The sequence below is a fragment of the Piliocolobus tephrosceles genome, chromosome 13 (genome assembly GCF_002776525.5).
Source record: "Piliocolobus tephrosceles isolate RC106 chromosome 13, ASM277652v3, whole genome shotgun sequence".
Lineage (NCBI taxonomy): Eukaryota > Metazoa > Chordata > Mammalia > Primates > Cercopithecidae > Piliocolobus > Piliocolobus tephrosceles.
Window position 1 is genome coordinate 32,760,378 of NC_045446.1, and position 24,100 is coordinate 32,784,477.

Genomic DNA, 24,100 nt, shown 5'->3' on the forward strand with positions numbered 1-24,100 from the left:
ATTTAGAATATTTGTAATAAACTGATGAAGGTATTAGATTATATCTTTCCAGATTTAACACTGAACTTAAAGTCAAGGTTAATTTTAGAATACAGAGGAACCTTTGTAAATTAAAAAAATTCGAAATGTAACATTCTCTGCCTAGCATCACATAGTAATATTCACATAGGAAAACTGTAAAACAAACATATTTTGGTTCTTTATCCTAAAGCTCAAAACGTATCCATGAAGGGGCTAGTGGAAAATATTCCTAACCTCGATGGTGAAAAAAATTGCTAAGATATCAAAATTTACTAGGAATACATAATAGAGCCACAACTCTTTGTGCTTTCTACATGGTCAAATACTCAATATTCTAAATTTTGATTTGAAAATGGTGGTTCCTTGTAATTGAGACTTTTTAAAGAATACATCATTTTACTTTCATAAATATTGTTTATATTATATTTACACTGGCTTCAAATATTCAAATAAACATACTTTGCAGAACATTTATTTATATTAATTTTGTTTCTTTTTCAGTAAGTTATTCTATAAAACATTAAAAAAACTTACATATTCTGAAAAGTCTCAGAAATGGGATGAGCAAAATACTGAAATGAACAGGCTGGACAGAATAATAGTATAATATTCAAAATTAATTATAGGCATTTTTCTTAACTATACGTCTAGTTTTGTATTAAGAAATCTACCCACAGAAAAATTTGTGTTTCATGATTGAAAATGTTGTATGGGAAACTTCCTAAATCAGAAATTTTTTTTTTAGTACTTTAATACTTGAAACCCTAAAATGCAATTCATAGATGTCCAAAAGCTCACGGCCTGCCTGGTAAAACAATTGCTAATACCAAATATCAAACAGAGCATCCAGCTGATGTTTGTGATGCAGTAGTAGGTTAAAGATACTAAAGTTTAAAATCAGCTTAGAATAATCCCATATTGAATACAAAATTATAGCCTGTCATCAGGAGCAGGTTGACAGAGCCAGGTCCAGATGGGAGACTGGCTGGGAAAAAGGCTGAGGCAGGTGGGAAAATGATGGGAACCTGACGGAAGACAGGACTACTCCCTCTGCTGGCAAGGTCCTCACCTGCTTGAATTTTTAACAAATGACTAGCTTTTCTTTAATTATTTAAGATATTATCAATAAATTATGTAAGGTGCCCCCCTTTCAGTCTGCACACTTTCAAACTCAGGGTGTCTTATTTTCACTAGATTAATTTTGCAAAAATATAAGGATCCAATGTTTCACCAGGAGGTCGAATTATTTATCTTGTAATTTAAGTGTACCATAAACATAAAATATAGCATTATTTTTATAATATAAGGCCTTTAAAAATTAAGAATGCCTGTGAATTATGTTTGTTGATATATATACTTTCCTGAAGAAAAAAAATTCTTGGGCTACAGACTTCACAATCTCTTTCTCAGGCTCTGCATAATGCCCCGTAATGAAATAATATAGAAATGAACCATATAAATCAACTATACAGGGAACAAGGAAACAGCATGTCACAGCAAAACAGCATAGATGTACAGCGCCAAACCTATCTGATAATCTAATGATCTGAGTTTACAGATATTATGTACTAATATGTAAGAAATTAAGAACTAATGTTTACACACAAAATTTGCTAAATTTTACAGAAAAATTATTCAATATTTGATTTTCAATGTAAGTTAATAGCTGCAGCAAAAACATTTAGTAAAAATCTGTTCTAAGATTTTGGCCTACAACCAGAAGCTCCCAGAACAGGAGGGATCAGCTTTTTCACCCACTGTTCTCATCTGAATCCTGGCTTAAAAGCTATTCCAGCTCCCAGCTTTCCAGAAGGCTCCATCCCAGGAATCCTTGCCTGCCATTTGGTTTGCTGATTTTAATCTCTCAGGACTTTCTTACAGTGGCTCTACTATGCTGAACTGGCACTTGCTTCTAGAAGTGAGTTATTATTAAACCTGTAGGTCAATTGTGGCACTAACAACTCTTTGGAAGCTTTCAGCCACAGTGTACAATTTGCTAGTCTAATTAAATATTAATTCTAAGTGTTACATTTTGTGGCTAAGAGCTTTTATTTTCTATCATCAGCCTGGAAGAAAAAGAGGTTACAAGGCTAATTTAATCTCTCCCCTGTCCTTCCCAACATTAAAGATTAACTACATAGGGTGCAAAAATATTAAAGAAGCAAGAACTCTTCATATAGCAATAATAATGTAATTAATAGCAAAGGGCTAAAACATAACGCTAGGACATAATATCTCACCTGGTACTTAAACAGCTTTAAATTATAATTGTTTACAAGCATGTTTGGTCTCAACATTAAGAAATAAGTATCACTTATTTTTGATGACGTTAATCTTTCTTTAAGGGAAAGCATGCATCCAAGTATATAAATAGGAAAAACTCAAAACTCATGTTTTCTCACAGGTATTTTTCAGATAGCTTACAATGCCAAAGAAAAAAAGTTTAGTAATTTTATTTGTAAAATAAATGAAAAATTAAATAAAGTTGTACTTGTTTTCTATACACAAAAAGTGATATTGAAGATAGTTTATGATAAAAATAATGTAAAAGATCATTTCTCCTCTTTTTCACCTACCATATTCATGTAGCTTGAACACACAGGGCCCCCCACTCCCCCTTATGCTCCCAGAACAGTTGTGTCCATCCTTGGACACTGGGCATTATAAAGACGATGCAGTCCAGTAGCCAAAGATTCCATATGTCCAAACAGATGACTCAATCTCCATACCGCAATGAGACATTTCACTATTTATATCATTGATACATTTGAAAAGTTTGGCCCTAAATAGCCCTTTAGCTAATAACTACTACCATTATAGGAACTACAGAATGAACAACAATATGAACAAGAACATCACAAAGTTATTTTGGAGAAACCAAAAATATTTTAAACCAATTTTTTTTTATGGCTTACTGAATATGCTTTGGTTAGATTAAGTGTAATGAAAGGTTTCTGAATCGTACTTCTCTTTTAAAGATGAAAATGAACCCTACTGACAATTTAAAATATATCCTGTTCTTATTCAATATGCATATTTACACAAACACAAAATTATACATATACTACTATGCTCAATATAGGCAGAACTTTATAGGTAATTTAAAGTTTGTGTATTAGAGTTTATTTGTGTAAAAAGTTTCAATCATCCTTGCCCAAAAAAGTAAATTAAATATATATGTATAATGCATACAAGCTATGATGTGATTTTAAAAATTAACCAGTTATCAGCGTCTATGGTAGAAGGACTGAAATACAGTTAGACTATTTGTTATTTTAAAGAAAAACAGATTCTGTTTACAACTTACTATACTGACACAAAGTCACTGGAATTTGGTAAATATGATGTAAAACTGAAATGGGTATACTATAATTTAGTTCATTTTAAAAACTGCTTCTTTTAAAACTCTTAAATATGTAAATTTCTTATAATCAATTTCAGAGTAGTTAAGAAGATCTGAAAACATTAAAGGCAGATTCTCAGTTGAGAATATCCTGATTAAGAAAAGAATTCATAAAAAAAATGACACTGAATATCTGGCTTTATCCTTTAGTAACTGTAGCTATGATCAAGAGATTAATCTGTAATTTTTATCCTTAAATATTCTTCTTAATAAAGTGCATTTAAAAAGATCATTTGAAATAAAGTTATATGACTGAAGGTGGTGTTATGTTCATATCAACAATTAGATAAAAAATATTTTCCAAAATTTTATAGCTGTAAACTCACAAAAGTATATTTTTCTTCACCATGCAATTATTCTTAGTTCTTGTTTTAAGAATAAAAGATTTCACACTGAGAGAAATTCACAAGGCCACTGGAGTCCACATTTCATAATCCCATATTAGTGGTTAGTTCTAAAGCGGTCCATTGCTTGACTTAGAGTTTAGCTGCTAAAATACTCAGCATGAACAAAAAAGTTTATGGATGTGAAAAGGTTTGTTCTCAATTTCTCTATATAGAAACATACTGTATCATTCACTTCAGTGGGTTCAAAGCTCTAATACATTAATGTTATAGAAGATTAATTTGAAAACACATCAATTAAAATAATACACTAAATAAAATATCATTCATTTTTCAGGAGACATATTTTAACGAGGCCCTTTCTCCCTCCTTTTCATCAGAAAATGAATTTTCCTTGGTATAAGCTAACATGCTAGTAATAGTTTCTTCAGTGAGATAGCTGGGAAAAAATTCTACAGATCAAATTATTACAAAACAGTGGGTATATGATAAAAATTGAATAAGGCTATTAATTCACCAAGCACCAATGATGACAAATGAAAATACGCTATAGGCTAGTTTCAAATCTGAAATGTGATTGAACAAAGGAAAGCTAAATAGTTTACCAACTACTGTTCTCTAGACAAGTACATTAAACTCTGGCAATACTTAAAATTATTATACAATGAGAAAACATAATGACATATTCTATGATCCAGAATGTCAAAGGAGTTTTCATTCTTGCATTATTGTACTTAGGGAGAGGTTTATCAAGTTGTTGTTTATATTTAAAAATTCCTTAAAAGTATAGACTATGACAGCTTGAATAAAGACTAACAATAAGTAAATTTTCTTTTTGAAAAAAAAATGCTATGAGAACAGTATAAGGTAACTTTCTCCATTTCTAATTTTAATTAGTTTAAGTGTTTACATGTTTAGTTTAAGTGTTGTAATTTAATTTAGTTTAATTAGTTTAAGTGTTTCAATATTTATTTGCTGACAATTTTAAGTAAAAATGCCTTAAAAAATACAAATCAAAAACAACTTGCCACAGATTATACTTAAAAATGCATAAACTAGGGGAAATTTATTTTCTTTTCACTTCACTAATAAAATCATCATAAGGCACAAAATTAAGTTTCTATTTCCAAAAAGAATAAATGCTATTGGTCACCATTTTCTTCAAGCACAAAACTGTTACTGGGAATCGAAAATAAAATTAATTATTTTCAAAAGCCACAAAATGTTTGCATAATCTGGAGGTGGATGACAAATTTTGCTAGTGGTAAGCCAATTCCCATTTATAGACCAACAAATTACTGTTTCATATCTTGCTAGACATGGAAGTCAAACAGTATTCTATTGTAACTGCTTTAAAGCTACCACTTTGCAAAAGAAAATGATAACTCATTAAAAAGTTTCAAAGGGTACAAAAACATTTCTGTTTCTAACAGTAAAAGGGGGACAAAGCAGCAGAATGTTGAGTGTAGGTGAAATATAATAACCTTTAACATGGGTATTTACACCAAAGTTTTTAAAAGTTGCAATATTCTCATAATTACAATAATATGTGGGAAGAGTTTAAAGACAGTGTTTTCGTTCCTTTTCTTAGATGTAACCTTTTCTCTTTTTTTTTTCTTTCAATCCACCACAACCTCCTTCACTCAACAACAGAGTTTTGAACAGTTGAGTTGTGAGAATGTGAGCAGCTGCTGTTATTATAACTAAAGGTCTGTCTACTGCTTGAGTCTGAGAGACCACATGTTCGGCTGTCCTCTCATCTTGCCATCCTCACCAATTAACTATTAACATGGAGGGCTGTACACATGCTCTTGGGGGCTCTTTAACAGGCTTCTTGGCGAGTGGAACAACTACACAGCAGGGATCTGGGAACTGAGTAATGCCGGAATATAGGGGAGCCGTCCGTAGTTCTGCTCCTTCTAATGACACTTTACTCCATAGTTCAGCATGTAACAAAGTCTGTATTTAACTTAGCCATTTTCACACACATTTTTAGTTCAATGTCTTTGGGCAGACACTAAAACTATATTCTAGCAAGAGACAGTATGAGTAATAATATTACTTAACAGGGAAAATTGTTTAAGATTATATAAATATACACTTAAGACATTCATAATATATTTGTTGAACAATTTTAGTGTTTTCTTAACAGATATTTAGAATTTATTTTTATATACTTGTTCCAAAGTATGCTTGCCATTTTTTTTCTGTGGCGTTAAATAAAATAATCTTTAACCTGAAGGAAATAAAAAAATGTCAAGTTCAAAGTTGTGGGACTGAACATAAAACATTTCAAAGGCAAATTAAAAAATAATTATTGTTCATTCTACTTGCAGAAGTCTTATTATAACAATAAGTTAAAATCAGTTTTGAATCTATGTCATTATTTTCCCTATTTTAACTTTTCCCTCTCTTTGCAATTTCCTTAACTATGTGTTCCTTCCCTACAATGACATTAAACATGGGAAGCATGCCAAAAGTATAATAAAGGGTAACTAATCATTACTATACAAGTCTGACAGAATGCTAATAACTAAAGTAAGAACATTGATTGGCTGGTTTAACAATTCAAGAAATAAGGATATTTTATACAAAATACCTTTAATCTAATGTTAATTTATATAATGCACTCAAAGGTACCACAATTTTATTATCTATACATGCCCAACTATATGTATGATAAAAATTTCAAGGATATCCAACTACATTTCTATTTCTGCCCAAAACCACTCTACTACTACACCCAAGCTAAGTATCAACAAACTCACATATACTACTTTTCTGTTCCATCCTATCTTTTACACTGTTGAAAAAGTTCCATGAGAATAGAAATCTTGTTTGTCTTGTTTGCTACTGTATCCCTATGGGTGCCTAGAACAGTGCCTGCATTATTTGTTAAATAAGTGTATAAGTTAAATTACCCACAGTTATTCAATTACCATTTAAACCCTAACTTACAATCTCCAGAGGTGGCACTGGTCATAGTGGACAGGAAGCTGATGTATGATGTTTAAAGAGTCTTGTTTCAAGAAGGTGATGCTACTAATGTTTGGATGGCCAACTGACTTTATTTATGCCTCCTGGTTTGTCTCAGGCCTAACCTGTGAGAAGATCCTGTGTCTTCCATAAAAAGAGGCGGCAAGAGATTTCTATTGCTTTGATAGACTTTTATACCTTATTTTTTGTAGCCTTATCTCTGTTCAAATCCTCAGTTTTGGAGATGTTTAAGTAATAATAGTGAAGATGACAACTGCTAACATATATTGAATGCCTACTATGTGCCAGCACTGTTTAAGTACATGTTATTACTAATCCTCTTAACCGGATACTTTTTGCTCCATTTTCACAGTTGAAGCTGAGGCTGAAAAAATTAAGACTTGACTAAGACTATGAAACTAGTTGGATCTATCTGCCTCTAAGATCTCAGGCTCTTTCTATCATTGAATGCTACTTTGTGCACGTTTGTTTCTAAATTTTGACTCTAGTATCTCTGTTGAACAAGTAGCATAGCACAGTGGTTAAGATTACGGTAATAGGAGGTAGACTACTTAAGTCTAAATTCTGCCACTCATTAGCTGTGTGATCTTGGGAAAAGATAATGACAGTACCAACCATATAGGATTATTATGAGAATTAAATGAGCTAAGATTTGAAAAGCATTTAGGACTGCAACTGGCCCATAGTAATCACCATGTAACTTTTTATTAAATAAACTCACAGTGCCCTGGTTATATGTATTCATACATCTTTGATTACCTTTCCAAGCATACTGCTTGCCATTCTTATTCTCTTTCCTTAGCCAAAAGACTGATTTTCCTTGACAGACTTTAAAAGTTATTAAAAGTTTTACCTCATATTTATATAATGACGGGTTGGAAGAAGTATATGTTTTATATTTTCTCCTAAACATTTTCATATAAAAACAAATATATGGTCAGATATCATGTTCAAAGAGCAAGGGAAAATTTATTTGTCTTTTATAACTCTATTGATATTAGGGCCAGAAGACTACTATATGATAACTTTGCAAAAACTGTCTAGGAATGAGAGATTGAAAATTGGGAAAATTTTAGAAGGCTGTGCAGTTTTTTTTTTTTTTTTTAAAAGACATTCTCTGTTTTGAGGAATATGTCTTAATTCTTTGTCACACTATATAACTTTATGCTTATTACCAAAATCTGACCCTATATTTTGCTATGTCTACTTCAAAGGAGTCTCTTTACTGCTATGTTAAGAAGCATACATTTAATCTATCTTCCAGTTATACAGGGGCTTAAATATATCTGTAAAGTATCAAAGTTAAAATATTGTTTCAGGTTCAAACATCCAGATCACTACATCATTCACTCATTATTTAATCAGTGGTCTAGATAGGCTGACTTGAGGTCATCTGATAGTATCTGCTGTTCCCTTAAACGAGGGTACAGGATTCACTGTCACAGAAATCCACAATGGGAATCTCTTCCTTAAGTAGTAAAGATGCTCACCAACAAAATGGCTTTAAAAAAGTGTTTTCTTTTTCTTTCTGTTTTCTCACAGAGGCCCCATTGGGATAAAATTTAAAGTTACATATATACATATATTTTTTTCATAATTGTTTTTCTTTGCTTTGCAATTATACAAAAGGAAGCATATTTATCTTTTTCTCTTTTGTCTAGAATTAAACTTTTTGTTTAATCTTTTATATGTACTAATTTATCAAATATTTTACACTAATAATTTTCTCTTAAAAATGTAGAATAATTACAATATTAGTCAATAACTTTTTTTTTCCTAATAGAAACTTAGTGTCATCAAAGGTAGTTAATAATTCAGGACACATAGGATACAGTGTGACAGAGAGGAAGGAGTTTAAATTTTTTTTTTTTTGAGACGGAGTCTTGCTCTGTCCCTCAGGCTGGAGTGCAGTGGCCGGATCTCAGCTCACTGCAAGCTCCGCCACCCGGGTTCACACCATTCTCCTGCCTCAGCCTCCCAAGTAGCTGGGACTACAGGCGCCCGCCACCTTGCCCGGCTAGTTTTTGTATTTTTTTTAGTAGAGATGGGGTTTCACCGTGTTAGCCAGAATGGTCTCGATCTCCTGACCTCGTGATCCACCCCTCTCGGCCTCCCAAAGTGCTGGGATTACAGGCTTGAGCCACCGCGCCCGGCCAGGAGTTTAAATTTTTGAGTTAACCAGATCTGGGCTTGAATACCAGCTTAAAATGTACAACAGATATGGGATATTGGATAATCATTTAACTTTAGTTTAGTTGCCTTTGCAATTGAAATCACAGCTATCTTGCAGGGTTTTTGTATTGATTAGTGAAGCCATATAACCTAATGTTGAGGATGATAAGGTTTGAAGTCGGGTAAGGACACTGGCCTGCTACTTATTAACTGGGTGACCCTATGGAAACAGAGGTAAAACAACCTGTTTCACAGGGTAGCACTGAAGATTCAAGGACCTAATGCTTGTAAAGTGCTTGGGATGTAGTACATGGCTAATAAATAGTTGTAGTAATAGCATAGTAGTAGTAGTAGTATAAGTAGTAGTATTTTCACCAGTATCTGATAAGTCTGTGTCATGCTTATTTATCATAAAAAGCTCACCATGTCTAACCAAACTATTATTTGAGTACTAACTTTATGATAACTTATTAACAATGAAAGCAATACAAGTATGTGTACAATGTCTAGCATGATTAGAGAAAGGAGTTTCCTTATGATATGTCTGCAATTTTAAGCTAATGATAATAATTTAGGTCCAGACACAATGTATAAAAAGTCCTTCAAGGAAAACTGAGTTATCCTCTGCTGACCATTATAAATCAATAAATTCTACTGGCCAAGTAGACCAAATTCACTTCTTTTAAAATTTAATTTTTTGTAGAAATGGGGACTTGCTGTTACACAGGCTGAACTTCTTGCCTTAAGTGATCCTTCTGCCTCAGCCTCCCAAAGTGCTGGGATTATAGATGGGAGGCACTGCATCTAGCTAAATTCACTTTTCATTTGTCACACTTTTCAGTCATATTTGCTATATATGCTGTATATAACGAATGTAACTAAATGCCATTTTAATACATTTGCTATTTGCAGGTAGGGTCTAGGTATGTTGGAACAGAGACACTAAGATTACATAACTTTATAATAAAGATTCAATATTCATTTAATTAACATTTACTGGTTATCTAGGAAAAGCCTAGGTACTGTGTTAAGAATTTTAAAACCACGTTTAATATTATGTTATTACCATAAAGCCTATAAAGAAACGTATAAATATCTGGCCCTCCGTCTATGGAGACTACAATGTAGTAGATATATAAGATCATATGAAATCACATGCCTGAGGCAGACAATATGTACTTAAGTAAACGATACTGATATTAACATATACTTTACATTAAAATATTAATTAAAGAAACTAAAAGCTGTTTCAGAACATGAACTAAAACTGTGGAAAAAATTCAAATGGAAATACATTGATTCATTAGTAAAAGAAAAAACTATAAAATGTTTAGAAGAAAACATAAGAAAAAGACAGAGAGGGCAAAGACTGTCAAGATTGGAGGTATGAGGGAGGTAAACCACTAACCACTAAAAAATTTATAAATTGAACTTCATCAATATTGAAAACTTTAGCTCTTCAAAAGACACTGTTAAGAAAATAGAAAAAACAAGTCATAGACAGGAGGAAAATTATTACCAAGTTGTAGGTAAAATATCAAGGAACTTTACAAATTGATAATGAGACTATCAATAAAAAATGGACAAAAGACAGACAAAAGAAGACATGCAAATGGCCAGAAAGCACATGAAAAGATGGTCAACATCATGAGTTATCATGGAAATGCAAATTAAAACCACAATGTCATACTATATCACCATGAGTTATGAAAAAATAGTTCTGGAAAGTTCTTACCTGGATCAGATGTGTTGGCATTGTGATGATGCAGGCTGAAAGAGAGGTTCTCAGAAGACCACGGAGAACATAGAGGAACTTGGTAAGGCTGTGACTGTTGCTACCATTTTCTGCACAGCAAATATCATCTCCCCATAAAGGTGAGCCAAGATTCTGAATTCCTATTCTTAAAACGTTTCTCTGTTTTTTCTAAAAGAAAGTGGTGAAAAAAGCAAACATATAAAGTTTTGTTAATCAATAGAATACCACTTTTATCTGTCAGGTCTTATCTTTATTTATAACATCAGGGAGATAATGTCAATAGATGTGTTAACATTTTTTATGTACTATTAGAACATAAAGCAATATAAATGAACCCGTTTTGATTACAAGATTATAAAAAATAACATTTTTTTTAACTTTTGAAAAATCTGAACAGTATCATATGCCTTAAGCTTTAAATTGTATCTAAATTTTAACAGCCACAACTCTAAGAATTATACTTAATGCACTTAAAATATTTAATAAAACAGGTAATAATGAAATCTTAACTAGAATGCTTGCAAACCCCTTGTCAGTATTAGAAAATTCTGTTTTTCAGTAAACTATAAATTGTACAATATTTCTCATTTAATTTTATCCTACCTACTGCCTGATCTTTTCTTTGAAAAAAACTTTAAAGATACATGACTTTTTGGTTTTATATTTTACATTTGCCTCTGGTTTTTCTTCTTGAAGCTGCTCTTAAAATAATAATTTAAGTTCAACACTTTTCATAAAATTTAACAGGTGAACATTTAGAATTTGAGCCTACCGACATTAAGGTCACAATAAGTGACTATATTTCTTGGGAAAAGAACATTCAAAAACTATTAATGAAACTGTGAATAAATCACTGTGAATAAACGTTTAACAACAGATGTGTTTATAATAAATTCTATTGTTTGGGTTATTCTAACTAAGTAAATGTTTTGTAAATACTTTCCTTCAAAATTCAGCAAAATTTCTGATCAAAAGAAGAACACATTAACAAAACCTGGCATGTGCAAATAATTGAAAATTCATTATTAGAATTGATGAGAAAAGTAAGATGGCTCTAACTTTTCATGGCTTTAACATAATTTGGAATGCGTGCTGCTTTATATGTGATTTCTGATGAAACAAATTCCTAAAATGTATCACTTGCTATTGCTATAAAATACCCTGATAAAATTTATTAACCAACTAGTTATTGTCCAACACAATATATCTATTTCCCTGATATTACAAATGAAACTGAATTTGTGTATTCCTTTTTCAAGCAGAATTTACTGATCATGGAAAGTAAGAAAAATGAATAAAACATTGAAATGTTAGAAGACGAAAGCCTAAAGGAACATAAGCTAGTAAATGAATAAGAGAGAATTATAGTCAGGACTGTGTAACTAAGTAGATGGATGATTCCGGACAAGACACACACATTACTTAGGACTTCATTTTCTCTTTCTTTTCTTTTTTTTTGAGACAGTGTCTTTCTCTGTTACCCAGATACAGTGCAGTGGCCTTACTATAGCTCAGGGTAGTCTCGAACTCCTGGGCTCAAGTGATCTTCCCACTACCGCCTCCAGAGTAGCTGGGACTAGGGGCATGTGCCACCAGATCTAGCTAATTTTTCTTTTGTTTTCTTTTGTAGAGACAGGGTCTTGCTATGTTGCCTAGGCTGACTTTGAACTCCTAGACTAAAGCAATCCTCCTGCCTCAGCCTCTCAAAGTATTTGGCTTACAGGTGTTAGACACTGCATCCAGCCAGTTTTTTTCATTTTAAAATTAAAAGGAGAGGCCAGGCGCTGTGGTTCACACCTGTAATCCCAGCACATTGGGAGGCTGAGGAGGGCAGATCACCTAACGTCAAGAATTTGAGGCCAGTCTGGCCAACATAATGAAACCCTGTCTCTACTAAAAATACAAACATTAGTCAGGTGTGGTGGTGTGCACCTCTATTCCCAGCTATTTGGGAGGCTAAAGGCAGGAGAATTGCTTGAACCTGGGAGGCGGAGGTTGCAGGGAGCTGAGATTGCATCACTGTACTCCAGCCCGGGTGATGGAGTGAGATTCCATTAAAAAAAAAAAAAATTAAAAGGAGAGAAGATAACATTGTTGCTCTATGATTCAATACAATTGAAGGGATATAATGGCCTGGATAAGACTATAAGAACGAAATTACAAAAAAAAGGATTTTAGAATAAGCATATTAGAAAAAAAACTTCCTGACTCTAAGGACCTAAAATATGATCGCACTACGTAGGCAGCTGGTTCAATATTTTAAATGATTGTGTTAAACTTATGATAGACAACCACCTAAGACACCCTATGTTATCATCCTCAATGGTCCACAAAAATTGTTTTCTTTTTATTTCTGCATTACTTTAATGATATGAAGTAATGAGATGTACCAGGGCTTAGGTTAGAAGTATAAATACATTTCTGGTGAATTAGTGTAAGATATCTGTAAAATATGATGGGTTATTCTTTTTTCTTTATTATTTAAAACCTCAGATTTTAAGTAAAATGGCAAGAATGTAAAGTTCATTTTGCTATCCCTAAATTTGTTATCTTATGATAACAAACAAGTTAGATTCCCAACAGAAAGAGCATTCTAGAAAAAGGGAGAGAAACATACAAAAAAAAAAAAAAAAAAATCTAGATATTAGAATGAAACATGAAGGTAAAAGGAGAGCAGGATAATATCGTTTTCTCTGTCAACATTTCAGAAACTAAAGATCAACAGTATTTTAAACCACTGTCTCATTACCTATTATTGTATTAAAAAGTACCAGATAAAAGTTTACAACAAAAATGCTGTTAGGCATGAAATTAGGAGAACTATAGAGGTTTAATGACTCTGACAGATACACTGATATATGTATATCAAGTGAATGAAAATATTAAGCCAAAAAATGAATGAGGGATAAGATATTTAAGTGAGGTTGGTACCCAGCACAACAGAATATAATTGAGCATAATACTTCATTTATATTTTAAAAAATATAATGGTAATTGCAAAAACAAAGGCTGAATTATAAATCTCTTGTGTCCTTTAGGATATACAATTCCTTTGCTATGCCATATAATAATGGGGCATACTCTGTGGCATAAGATTTAAAAAAATGAACCTTGTCAGCTGTACAATAAATAGTTTTATTCCTATGAGAATATCCAAAATATTTAGTCTGGTATTCTAAGTAAAATCCATGTGAAATTTCATTATCATATATTTCTAAGATATTTAAAAATAACAACTTAAATGAAATTATGGGCACAATTTGTAAATGTCTGCACTCTATTTTTATAGATTAACTACATTACTTTACTTACTACCAAGGCTAATTATAAGGTAGTATATAATATTCTGTATTTCTATATGTTGTCTCAAATTAGTTCAGTTTATTTGAAAACATAATGTTTAAAAAAGATAAAACTTTTCTTTTAAAACATAAGATTTAATTCAATGTCAGAACATTATTCTTGACTTAGGAATAATATGTTTTGAAGTAGTGCCTTGTAGGTGTATTTCTGTGGCTTCTAGAACTCATCTAAAGTTTCTGAGACAGATACCTGGACTAACAAGTAATTTAGCAAACACTACAATTAATTTAAAGAAGAAAATTCATTATATTTTAGTTGCAATAAAATTGTAAGTATAATTCTATAATAATGTATTGGTATATTTTAATTTAAAAAGTTTTGGTATTCACCATATGAATGTCTACCCGAACGCTGTTTAATCTTCATAAAAGTCAGTAATTATAGAATCTCTGGTTCAGAAAGCCAAACCAGCTCCAGTTTGTTGTGTATCAATTTTTGTGGGAAAAAAAAATTGTTTCTTGAAAATAGTGGTGTTTTCATAGTCGAATAAACAACTAAGAGAACAAATGTTTTATTCTATTCCTATACTAGCTTACTTAGTAAGGATTTTTAAGATGTATCTCTCTCTGTGTGTGTGTATTCCTTTTGCTATTACCATTGCTTTTGGGATTCTATAAAATTTCTTACTCTCAGAAGATGTGTCATCATCCTGCAAGAGCAGCAGCTCTGCACACTGTACCATAGGAACTGTTATGACATGCCTGTTTCCATAGTTACCACAGCAAGTGGGGAGAGGTGTCTGTCAGGGACCAATTTACCTCTCCAGACAAGCACTGGCACCAAAGGAAAGACACAGTACCCACAAATATTAGGTAGGGCCAAAAATGGAGCAACACTGAGCAAAATAAAATTGTATTAAATACTAAAGGCTGTCACAAAAATTATGACATACATGAAAAGCCACCAATAAATAAATGTCTGTACTTTATTATACACACATAAGTATTTTCAACCTGCAATTAAACTGGCAATCAAAACAAACTGAAAAATAATTTATTTTGCCATGGAAAAACTGTTAAATATAATAATAAAGTTTACAAGAATATTTTAAAATCCATGAATTAAGCACAAATGTAGCTGATAATGCCAAAAATAAGACTTTCAGCTTCTCTGTCTTCAATAAAAATAATGGTGCTTTAGAAATACTTCTGCTAAAATAATACAAATGTAACGTAAATCATTTAGCAGCAAAAGCAATTAAAATCACTGTGGAAGAATTCTGAAAGGCATGATATGTAGAAATAAAATCTTTCACATTTTGTTTAAGTTAAACTAACCAGAACATCTTTATTAGTGGAAATTTGGAGGAAGTTTTAAAAATTAGAGCTACAGAGAAATCGTCGTTATAAGATACTTAATATGGCAAATAAAAACGTATTTTTTAATTCAATAAAACAAAGCATAATATAATAAAATCTTAAGATAATTCTTACTCATAAGGTAATTTGAAATTAAGGCCGAATGACAGAAACAGGAACAATTTAAACAGAAAAGTATAAACCTTGCAGATTTAAAAGTAATTCTCAAAATGCAGCTACTTAATCAGAAATGCTACAAATGCATATTTAAAAATGATGTTGATAAAGCATGTGTATGTCTTACGTGCCTCCATTGAGAACTTAGCTGAAACTCTAAATACACAGTAACAGTCAAACTAAAACTGCTTGTGCTCTGCTTATTTACATGTACTGTGCTTGAAAACAGCTTGTTCACTGTTTATTATTCTAAAACTTCTGGGTTGCCACCCCTAAAGAATTTGAAAACAGCATTACATAAATAATTATAAAAGACTTTGAAGCTATTTAATACCTGAGGATTGGATCCATCAAATCGTTCCTCATAAATGATGTTCTGGATAAACTGAAGCAGCTTTATGTAGCCAGGGGTCAAAGAACTGTTGGTAAAAGAAGTGGTTCAAATATATAAATGGGTTATTAGACAGGAAGTACAAAATCTATGCTAAAACATTAAGTAAATCATTAAAAGGCATACATTTATTAGATTACTTAAGAATGTCAAAATAGTACTATATAATCCTAAAATATAAAGTCAATACATACAAGGAATAAGTTACAATGCCTTATAATAACTTGCTCAGTGTTCCTGACATCATGGGGAGATAAAAACCTGTGGAGACTAAGATGACTTAATTATGTCAGGCTTAGTTACCTCCAAGAAAATTAATGATTTAATGAAGCAACCTAAAAGATGAAGCCACTATAGATTTTCAGGAGTAATCATACATAATTAACACATAGTTAATGAACCGCTATGCCAAGTACACCTGAATCAATGTCCTGATCACCTGAGCTTCCATCTTCCATCAAAGTTAATTTTCTTGGAACTTCTAAAATAATAGTAATTCTAAAAGTTGATTTTTTAAGACACATGAAGAAAAGTGAGTATAATCTTCACTTCCTTTGTTAAAAGAAGGCAATAAATGGATGAATTTAAGAAGAAAACCAAATTTATTTCCCATATAAATACTAGCATTAATGTTATTGTTTTAAAATATTTTACAAATGCTATGAAATATCTCAAATAATCTTTAGTAAGCATGAGGAAAATCTGCTTTACATTATCTGAAGTTAAGATTCTGCATAACGGACAATCTGTGTGCTATGACTGCACATTAATGTCATGATAATGTCATGAGCATAGCAATTCCATAGACATTGAAGTCCCTAATGTTGCAAAAGCTGTGGGTGACCTTAAAATTACACAAGTATTTGCTTTACTGTGATCCTAAGCAAACAATCACATAGGCAGAAGAAATATCCTAAAGAAAGAATGAAATCTAATTTGAAGCATGAATGCAGCAGTAAAGAATATAAAATGTTAGGAAATATAGCAGACTGCTTAGTGTGCAAAATCAATGGTAGGTGGTTCAGGAAAAATATCTGTACATCTCTGTAAACATGTAATTGAACAGCCACAATAAACCCAAAAGTGTCTATCTTGCAAAAACAAAACAAACAAAAAAATGCTGTTGTGTACAAAACAAATACAGCTCCAGATAATGAAGAATTTGGTAGTTTGGCTATTTCTCATATAGTTATTTCTCCATTTTCAGTGAAAGTGCTGTAGATTACATAGATACATTTTTTTCACGAGTGTGGAAATGTGTGTAAAAATGATATTCTGTAAGGGCAATTTTATGACTATTTCATATCTTAACACACATTTGTCCCAGCTAGATCAACCTTTCAGAACACAGTGCTGCTGTCTGAATGCAGTAAATTCAATCCTAATCTGGATCAATTTGCTTTGCACAAGGGGTAATATCTGCAAGCTTTCAGATTATGAAATGAATTCCAGCCAATCATCTGATGAATGTCACTATGGGTTATAGGAGAGTGGATAAAAAATATAACCAATGCATTTTAATCCACTAATAATAATTCTACCCCAAACCATTATCATTTCATATAGTAATAATAGGGATCATGCAATATTCATCTTTCTGTGTTGGGCTTATTTCATTCACCATAATGTCCTTCTGTTTCATCCATGTTGTCACAAATGACAAGATTTCTGTTTGAAGGCTAAAAGTCCACTGTGTGTGTGTACACCACATTTTCCTTATTCATTTATCCCTTGATGAACACTTATGTTGATTCCATATGTTGATTATTGTGAATAATGGTACAGTAAATATGGGAGTGTAAATATGTCTTCAACAGACTGATTTTATTTCCTTCACATATACAGTCATGTGCTGCATAGGGACGTTTTGGTCAATGATGGACCACGTATACAATGATTGTCCCATAAGATTAGAATAGAATTGAAAAATTCCCATCATCTAGTGATGTTGTAGCCATATTACTCACATGTTTATGGTGACGCTGGTGTAAACAAACTTGTCCTAAAAAGTACAGCACATATAATTATGTATGGTACATAACAATAATAAATGACAATTTTACTGGCTTATGTATTTACTATACTATACTTTTTATTGTTAGAGTATACTCCTTTTATTTATTGAAAAAAAAAAAAAGCTGACTATAAGACTCAGGCAGGACCTTCAGGAGGTATTCCAGAAGTAGGCATTGTTATCACAAGAGATGACAGCTGTGTGTGTGTTACTGTTCCTGAAGACCTTCCAGTGGGAAAAGATGTGGAGGTAGAAGATAGTGATATTGATAATCATGACCCCACACAGGCCTAGAGTAATGTGTGTGCTTGTGTCTCAGTTTTTAACAAAAAAATTTTACAAGTAAAAAAATTAAAAATAGCAAATAAGAATATAAAGAAACAATATTTTAGTAGAATTGTGCAGTGTGTTTTAAGCTGTTATTACAAGAGTCAAAAACTCATTTAAAATGCAAAAGTTTATCAATTAAAAATGTTACAGAAGCTAAGGTGAATTCTTATTGAAGAAAGGAAAATATTTTTAATAAATTTAGTGCAGCCTAAGTGTACAGTGTTATAAAGTCTACCGTAGTATACCTTAGTATATTAGGTCTTCACGTTCACTTACCATTCCTTTACTGACTCACCCAGAGCAACTTCCAGTCCTGTAAGCTCCATTCTTGGTAAGTGCCTTATACAGGTGTACCCCTTTTTATCTTTTAGACTATTATTTACTGAACCTTTTCTATGTTTAGAAACACAAATACTTGTATTAAAATTGTCTATTCAGTCCAGTAACATGCTGCACAAGTTTGTAGGCTAGGCCCAAGAGACTACTATAGAGCCTAGGTATATAGACTGTACCACATAGGTTTGTGTAATTACGCTTTATGATGTTTGCACAATGATGAAATTGCCCAATAACGTATTTCTCAGAATATATTTCCATTCATAAGTGTCAAATGACTGAATGCTCAGAACTGGGGTTGTTGGATATGTTGGTTCTCTTTTTGATGTTTTAAGGAACCTCTATACTATTTTCTACAACGGCTGTTCTAATTTATATTTCCATCAACAGTATACAAGGGTTCCTTTTTCTACAAATCATCTCCAACACTTCTGTCTTTTTGAGAACAGTCACTCTAACAGGTGTGAGGTGAAACTTCATTGTGTTTTTAATGTACATTTCCCTGATGATGAATAATGTTGAGCACTTTTTCATATACGTATTGGTCATCTGTATGGCTTCTTTTGAGAAATGTGTATTTTGGTCCTTATCCAATTTTTAAATTGAGTTATTTGTTTTCATGCTATTGTGTTGTTTGAGTTCCTTAATATTTTGAATATGAACCCTTTTACTAGACATATGATTTGCAAATATTTTCCCCCATTCCATAGGTTATTTTTTTACTCTGTTGATTCTTACCATGTTGCACAGAATAGGGGGTTCTTTGATATGAGAATAAAAAGGAAGATGCGAAGCCAATAGTTCTTAATTTCTTATTTAACCCTGACATAAAACAGTTCAATCATCAACAATGCTTAAAATTTTATAATAAAATAAATTCCTCTAATTAGATTTCTAGAAAAATAAACTATTTGATAACAAATAAAATGGAATCAATCAATAGATTTAGGTATATCAATTGTGAATATTAGTTTTTGAATATATGGGATTAAATCATTTAAAACTGAAATTATTTACATGATATTGATACTAAAATACTAAGTACTGTTAATCTCCATGTTTCTTTGCCAGCAATGTTTATAGTAATATATACACACACACACACACACACATATCTTTTTGCTGAAAATAAATATCTTCTATTGTCATCTAAAATTTTGGTTTGTTATTAAAATCCTTTGCTTTTGAGGATGTTTACTCTTGTGTGTGTGTTTAGTAGTGTAGGCACTGATAAAACAGGAGTTGGCAAGAAGTAAACCCAGTTAAAAAGATCCTGGCTTCTTTATTAATGTTTCCAAACATTCAACAAAGATTACGTTATGAAAGTATTTAAAACATGCTTCAAAAGTGGCACATTTCTAATCATTTTGTGATCACATTATATGAATTTGTATACTATTTTGCCTGATTTTCTTATATTTTCAACAACTTTTATATTACAATGAGGTATTTGGAGATTCTACAATGTGCCTTTAAAACTATTAGCTATACAAAGAACATAAAAACAATTACTAGAACTTTACTTTTTACCTTTAAAATATCAAACATTTAATATTTTCTTTAGTTAAAAAAGTAAAATTGGTCCATGTGCATTATTCATGCTTTTCTGCTAATATTACCATGTGGTTTAGCAAGAATTTATTTCTTTATACTAATATATAAACATGGATAAAGGAGGCCAAATGACACAAATGTAAACCTGTTTTCTGATGACAAAGTTTAATACTTTTTAGAGATGAGAGAAAAAAATGAAACTCATGCTTATCAATATTCTATCCCCCATCTCTAATTTTCCTCAAGAGGTCTAAAGCACATTTGCATCACATAATTTTAATTCCTATCAACAAACTGCATTGGTTTTGCTGTGAAAAGTAGTGTTGTCATTCACTCTCATTAAGAAAGATAAAAACATTAGCTGTAAGAAAAAGAATCAGATGTAGTATTCTACAAAAGAAATCAAGCACAGGTAGATGATAAATAACAGATAAAAACTACAGTTTTGGAAACAAACAAAGGAATGCTTAGCAAAAGTCTTCAAAGAAACACTTAAAAATCTTTTAATAATTAAGGAAAAAGAAAAAAAGTCACTTCAACTGAGGGATTTAATAAAAAAATATTTAAATATGAGTAAATAACAATATACAACACTGCCACCACCAACAAAAAACCTTGGGTAACAGGAGACAAGATTTTATCAGTGAAAAGGTAAGTTACAAAAATAAGATCATATACACATGATATTAAAATAACTTGTTGATAAGTGAAAAATCTATACATAGATAACAGGCTCTTAGGTTGATTTTCAATAAGACTACCTGATTTTAACTATATCATCTGATAAAAGTGTCTGGTACATAGTAAATAATGAAAACACTTTTGTATCACAGTCACCACATTTGATGAATAGAATAACCTTGTGAGGTTAATTAAGTATAGTCATTCTCCCCATTTTATGGTTGAGATTTTAAGACCATTTTGAGGCTAAGTAATTTGCCCAAGGCTGTACCACAATTAAGAGACACAAATGGCACTTAAAACTCAAACTTTAAGAAACTCAAATTACCTGCTCTTTTGGCTATGCTAAGATAAAGTCCCAGATGGAGATCTAGATTCAATGAAAAGCCTGTGGTAATGTGGCCCAGAGGAGGTCTGAACATGGCTTCATTCAACATAGCCAAATGAAGCATTCAGGTGCATAGTTTTAGGAAGAGATTTCTCTTTTAGTTGCACTGATCGAGGCCTCCGCCAAGGCCTTACTTACAAAGCACTTGGTACACGATGAATAAAGAAAACTCAATACTGTGAAGTGTATGCTTACAAATATATAAACTAGATACGAGTATTGTACAGTGGAATGTAGGTTTAAGATGTGGGTTCTAGTTCTACCTGTGTCAACATGTACATGTGTGGCATAAGGTAAATTGTTTAAATTTTCTGTTCTGGTCCTCGAAATTTTCTCATCTGTAAAGCCAAGGGTTGCATTAGATAATCTATGTTGTCCATTCTGACTTTGAAATCATATGGTTCAAAAATGATTTTTCTCATTAAAATCAGTCATTGCCGGGCTTTTAAAAATAAGAACTTCTTGTGTATTTAAATATTGATTTAACTACTTGATAGAAATACTTAGGACAAGAAGCTGTTATCACTCCCAATTAGGATTAACTTAAAGTGAAGATGATGCATTTTTGACATTATTATGCAAATAAATGAGAAAGTATGATTTGTATTACCAAAATTCTATTTACACATATATGTCATTCATCTATGACAAACAGTGAGATACCCTTATAAGGCAGTAGGCACAATATTAAGTGTCTCAACTAATTGTATAAAATAGTTTGCTGAGCTAGTTATATTAGCATATAATTTGCATGTGACTATAGAGACTGTGAAGTCTATTCACAAGTAATTTTCAAGTTAAAAATTTCATTACTGTTACCTTGAAGGTTGTCATTTACCGATTTTTCTCCTCTGATGATTTGCATCTAAGAATACTGAGTTTGACTATCTTCACCATGGATGTTCAACCAAGAACTTACAAAGTGTAGGAATGTATTAAGCGCACCAAGAAGAACAATGATCAGCAGAAACCTCTGAGCCACAGTTAGGAAAATACTAAGAACTATGAGGATGCACAAATTACATGTATGGGCTAAGCAATCCATGTTCTGACAGGGATACAATAAGAAAGAGGGGTTATGATCCTTCATGAAAAATAACTCAGCTTGACATCACTCTGACTTCCTTTAATTACTGATGTAAACAAGGTTTTAGACTACGTCTCCTACTACGCTTCACTGTTGCTGTCATCTATCCAACTCTGGGTCATGACTCATCTAACACTCTGGCCTTTCAGTTTTTTGATCTCCCTTCCAATGATCTATTCCCCATTCTATTTAAGTTGATCATCCCCATGGTTGTTTCTTGGACCATGTCATTATCAATAACTACCATACCTCTATAATCTCAATTTCATGCATACCCCTCTACATAACCACTATTTTCTTTCCACCTAGTACCCATATACAACCATTTGACCCTGCTGAGATCTCTGTATCATTGTCTACCACACCTTTCACTCATCTGCTTTGATAAGCTCTTTCAATTAATTAACCATCTCGATCCATGGTCAATCCTTATCTTCACTTCCTTGCTCTTCTCTTGCTTTGTCACACTTCCTGCTATTCTGGCTAAACACAACTGTCTATTCCACACTTGCCTCAGTATAGCTAAAAATGGCCAGAGAAACAGACTGGTATGACTTTAATTTCATGACCACAAACCTCAATAGGCCCTTAAGGCTATTCCCATTATATATATCCTCACTCTCCTAGACGATAATGTCATAGTTTCTCTTTTTCTTTTTTAGTTGAAACCTCCAATATCTCTTCCTCCATCTTCATTATCAGTTTATAACCTTTGACTGAGAAAACAGAAGCAGCCAGAAGGTGTCCTACCACTACATTTTTTACCTGCTATGGTTTGAATTCTCGTGTCCCTGCAACACTTATATGTTGAGCCCTAATATGCAACAGTATTAAAAGGTGAGAACTTGAGAACACATGAACACAAGGAGGAAAACAACACACACTGGGGCCTTTTGGAAGGTGAAGGGAAAGGATCAGGAAAAATAACTAATGGGTACTAGGCATAATACCTGACTAATGACATAATCTACAAGAACCCCCCATGACACAAGTTTGCCTATGTAACAAACCTGCGCTTATACTCCTGAATTTAAAAGTAAAAAAAAAAAAAAATTAAAAGAAAGAGGTGAAAACTTTGGGAGGTGATTAGGTCATGAGGGTGGAGCACTCATAAATGAGATATTAACACTCTCTTAAAAGAGGTCCACGGTAGCCTGCATTCCTCTTCTGCCACGTGAGGTTACAAAGAGAAGACACCTATCTATGAAGAAAGTGGGCCTTCACCAGAACCTGACTATGCTGGCACCCTTATCCTGGAACTTTACAGCCTCCAGAACCATAAGAAATACATTTCTGTTATTTATAAGCTGTCGTTTATGATATTTTTGTTATAGTAGCCTGAATAGACTAAGACACCACACTCTCAGCATGTGTAGTCAAATACGTATTCTGTCTTCTCTCAGGCTGCCATATGTGAAGTATCTAAACTCCTATATCAACCCAGTACCTCCACTTGTGCACGGGCCTCATACAAAAAAATATCATTTGGACAATTCTTTCCTCTCTCCTCCATTATTAACTTCTCCCTTTCTATTGATTGTTTCCTATAATATACAAACATACTGTTATCTCTCCTTTGAAAAAAATATAACAACCACTTGTCCCATATCCTTTACCAGCTACTACTCTATTTCTCTGTATCAAACCCCCTTAAATTTTCTAAAATTCAGTGTCACCACTCCTCTCCTTACATTTTCACTTAAACCCAATCCACGTAGGCTGTCACCACACCCATCCCATCCATTAAAACTGCTTTCATTATGGTGACTGATGACCTGCAATGGCTAA

General features: G+C 32.3%; 1 protein-coding gene across 5 annotated transcripts in view; it reads right to left on the minus strand.

Annotated features, from left to right (window-relative positions):
• The window catches only part of ELP4 (elongator acetyltransferase complex subunit 4), a 267,804-nt gene that overhangs the window by 137,027 nt on the left and 106,677 nt on the right, over positions 1 to 24,100 (minus strand). For all 5 annotated transcript variants that reach the window (XM_023230328.2, XM_023230329.2, XM_023230326.3 and 2 more), the window contains exons 6-7: positions 15,866 to 15,950; positions 10,673 to 10,861 (exon numbers count right to left, since the gene is read on the minus strand). In XM_023230328.2, coding sequence (XP_023086096.1) covers positions 10,673 to 10,861; positions 15,866 to 15,950 — 274 coding nt within the window. The remainder of the gene's footprint in view (positions 1 to 10,672; positions 10,862 to 15,865; positions 15,951 to 24,100) is intronic.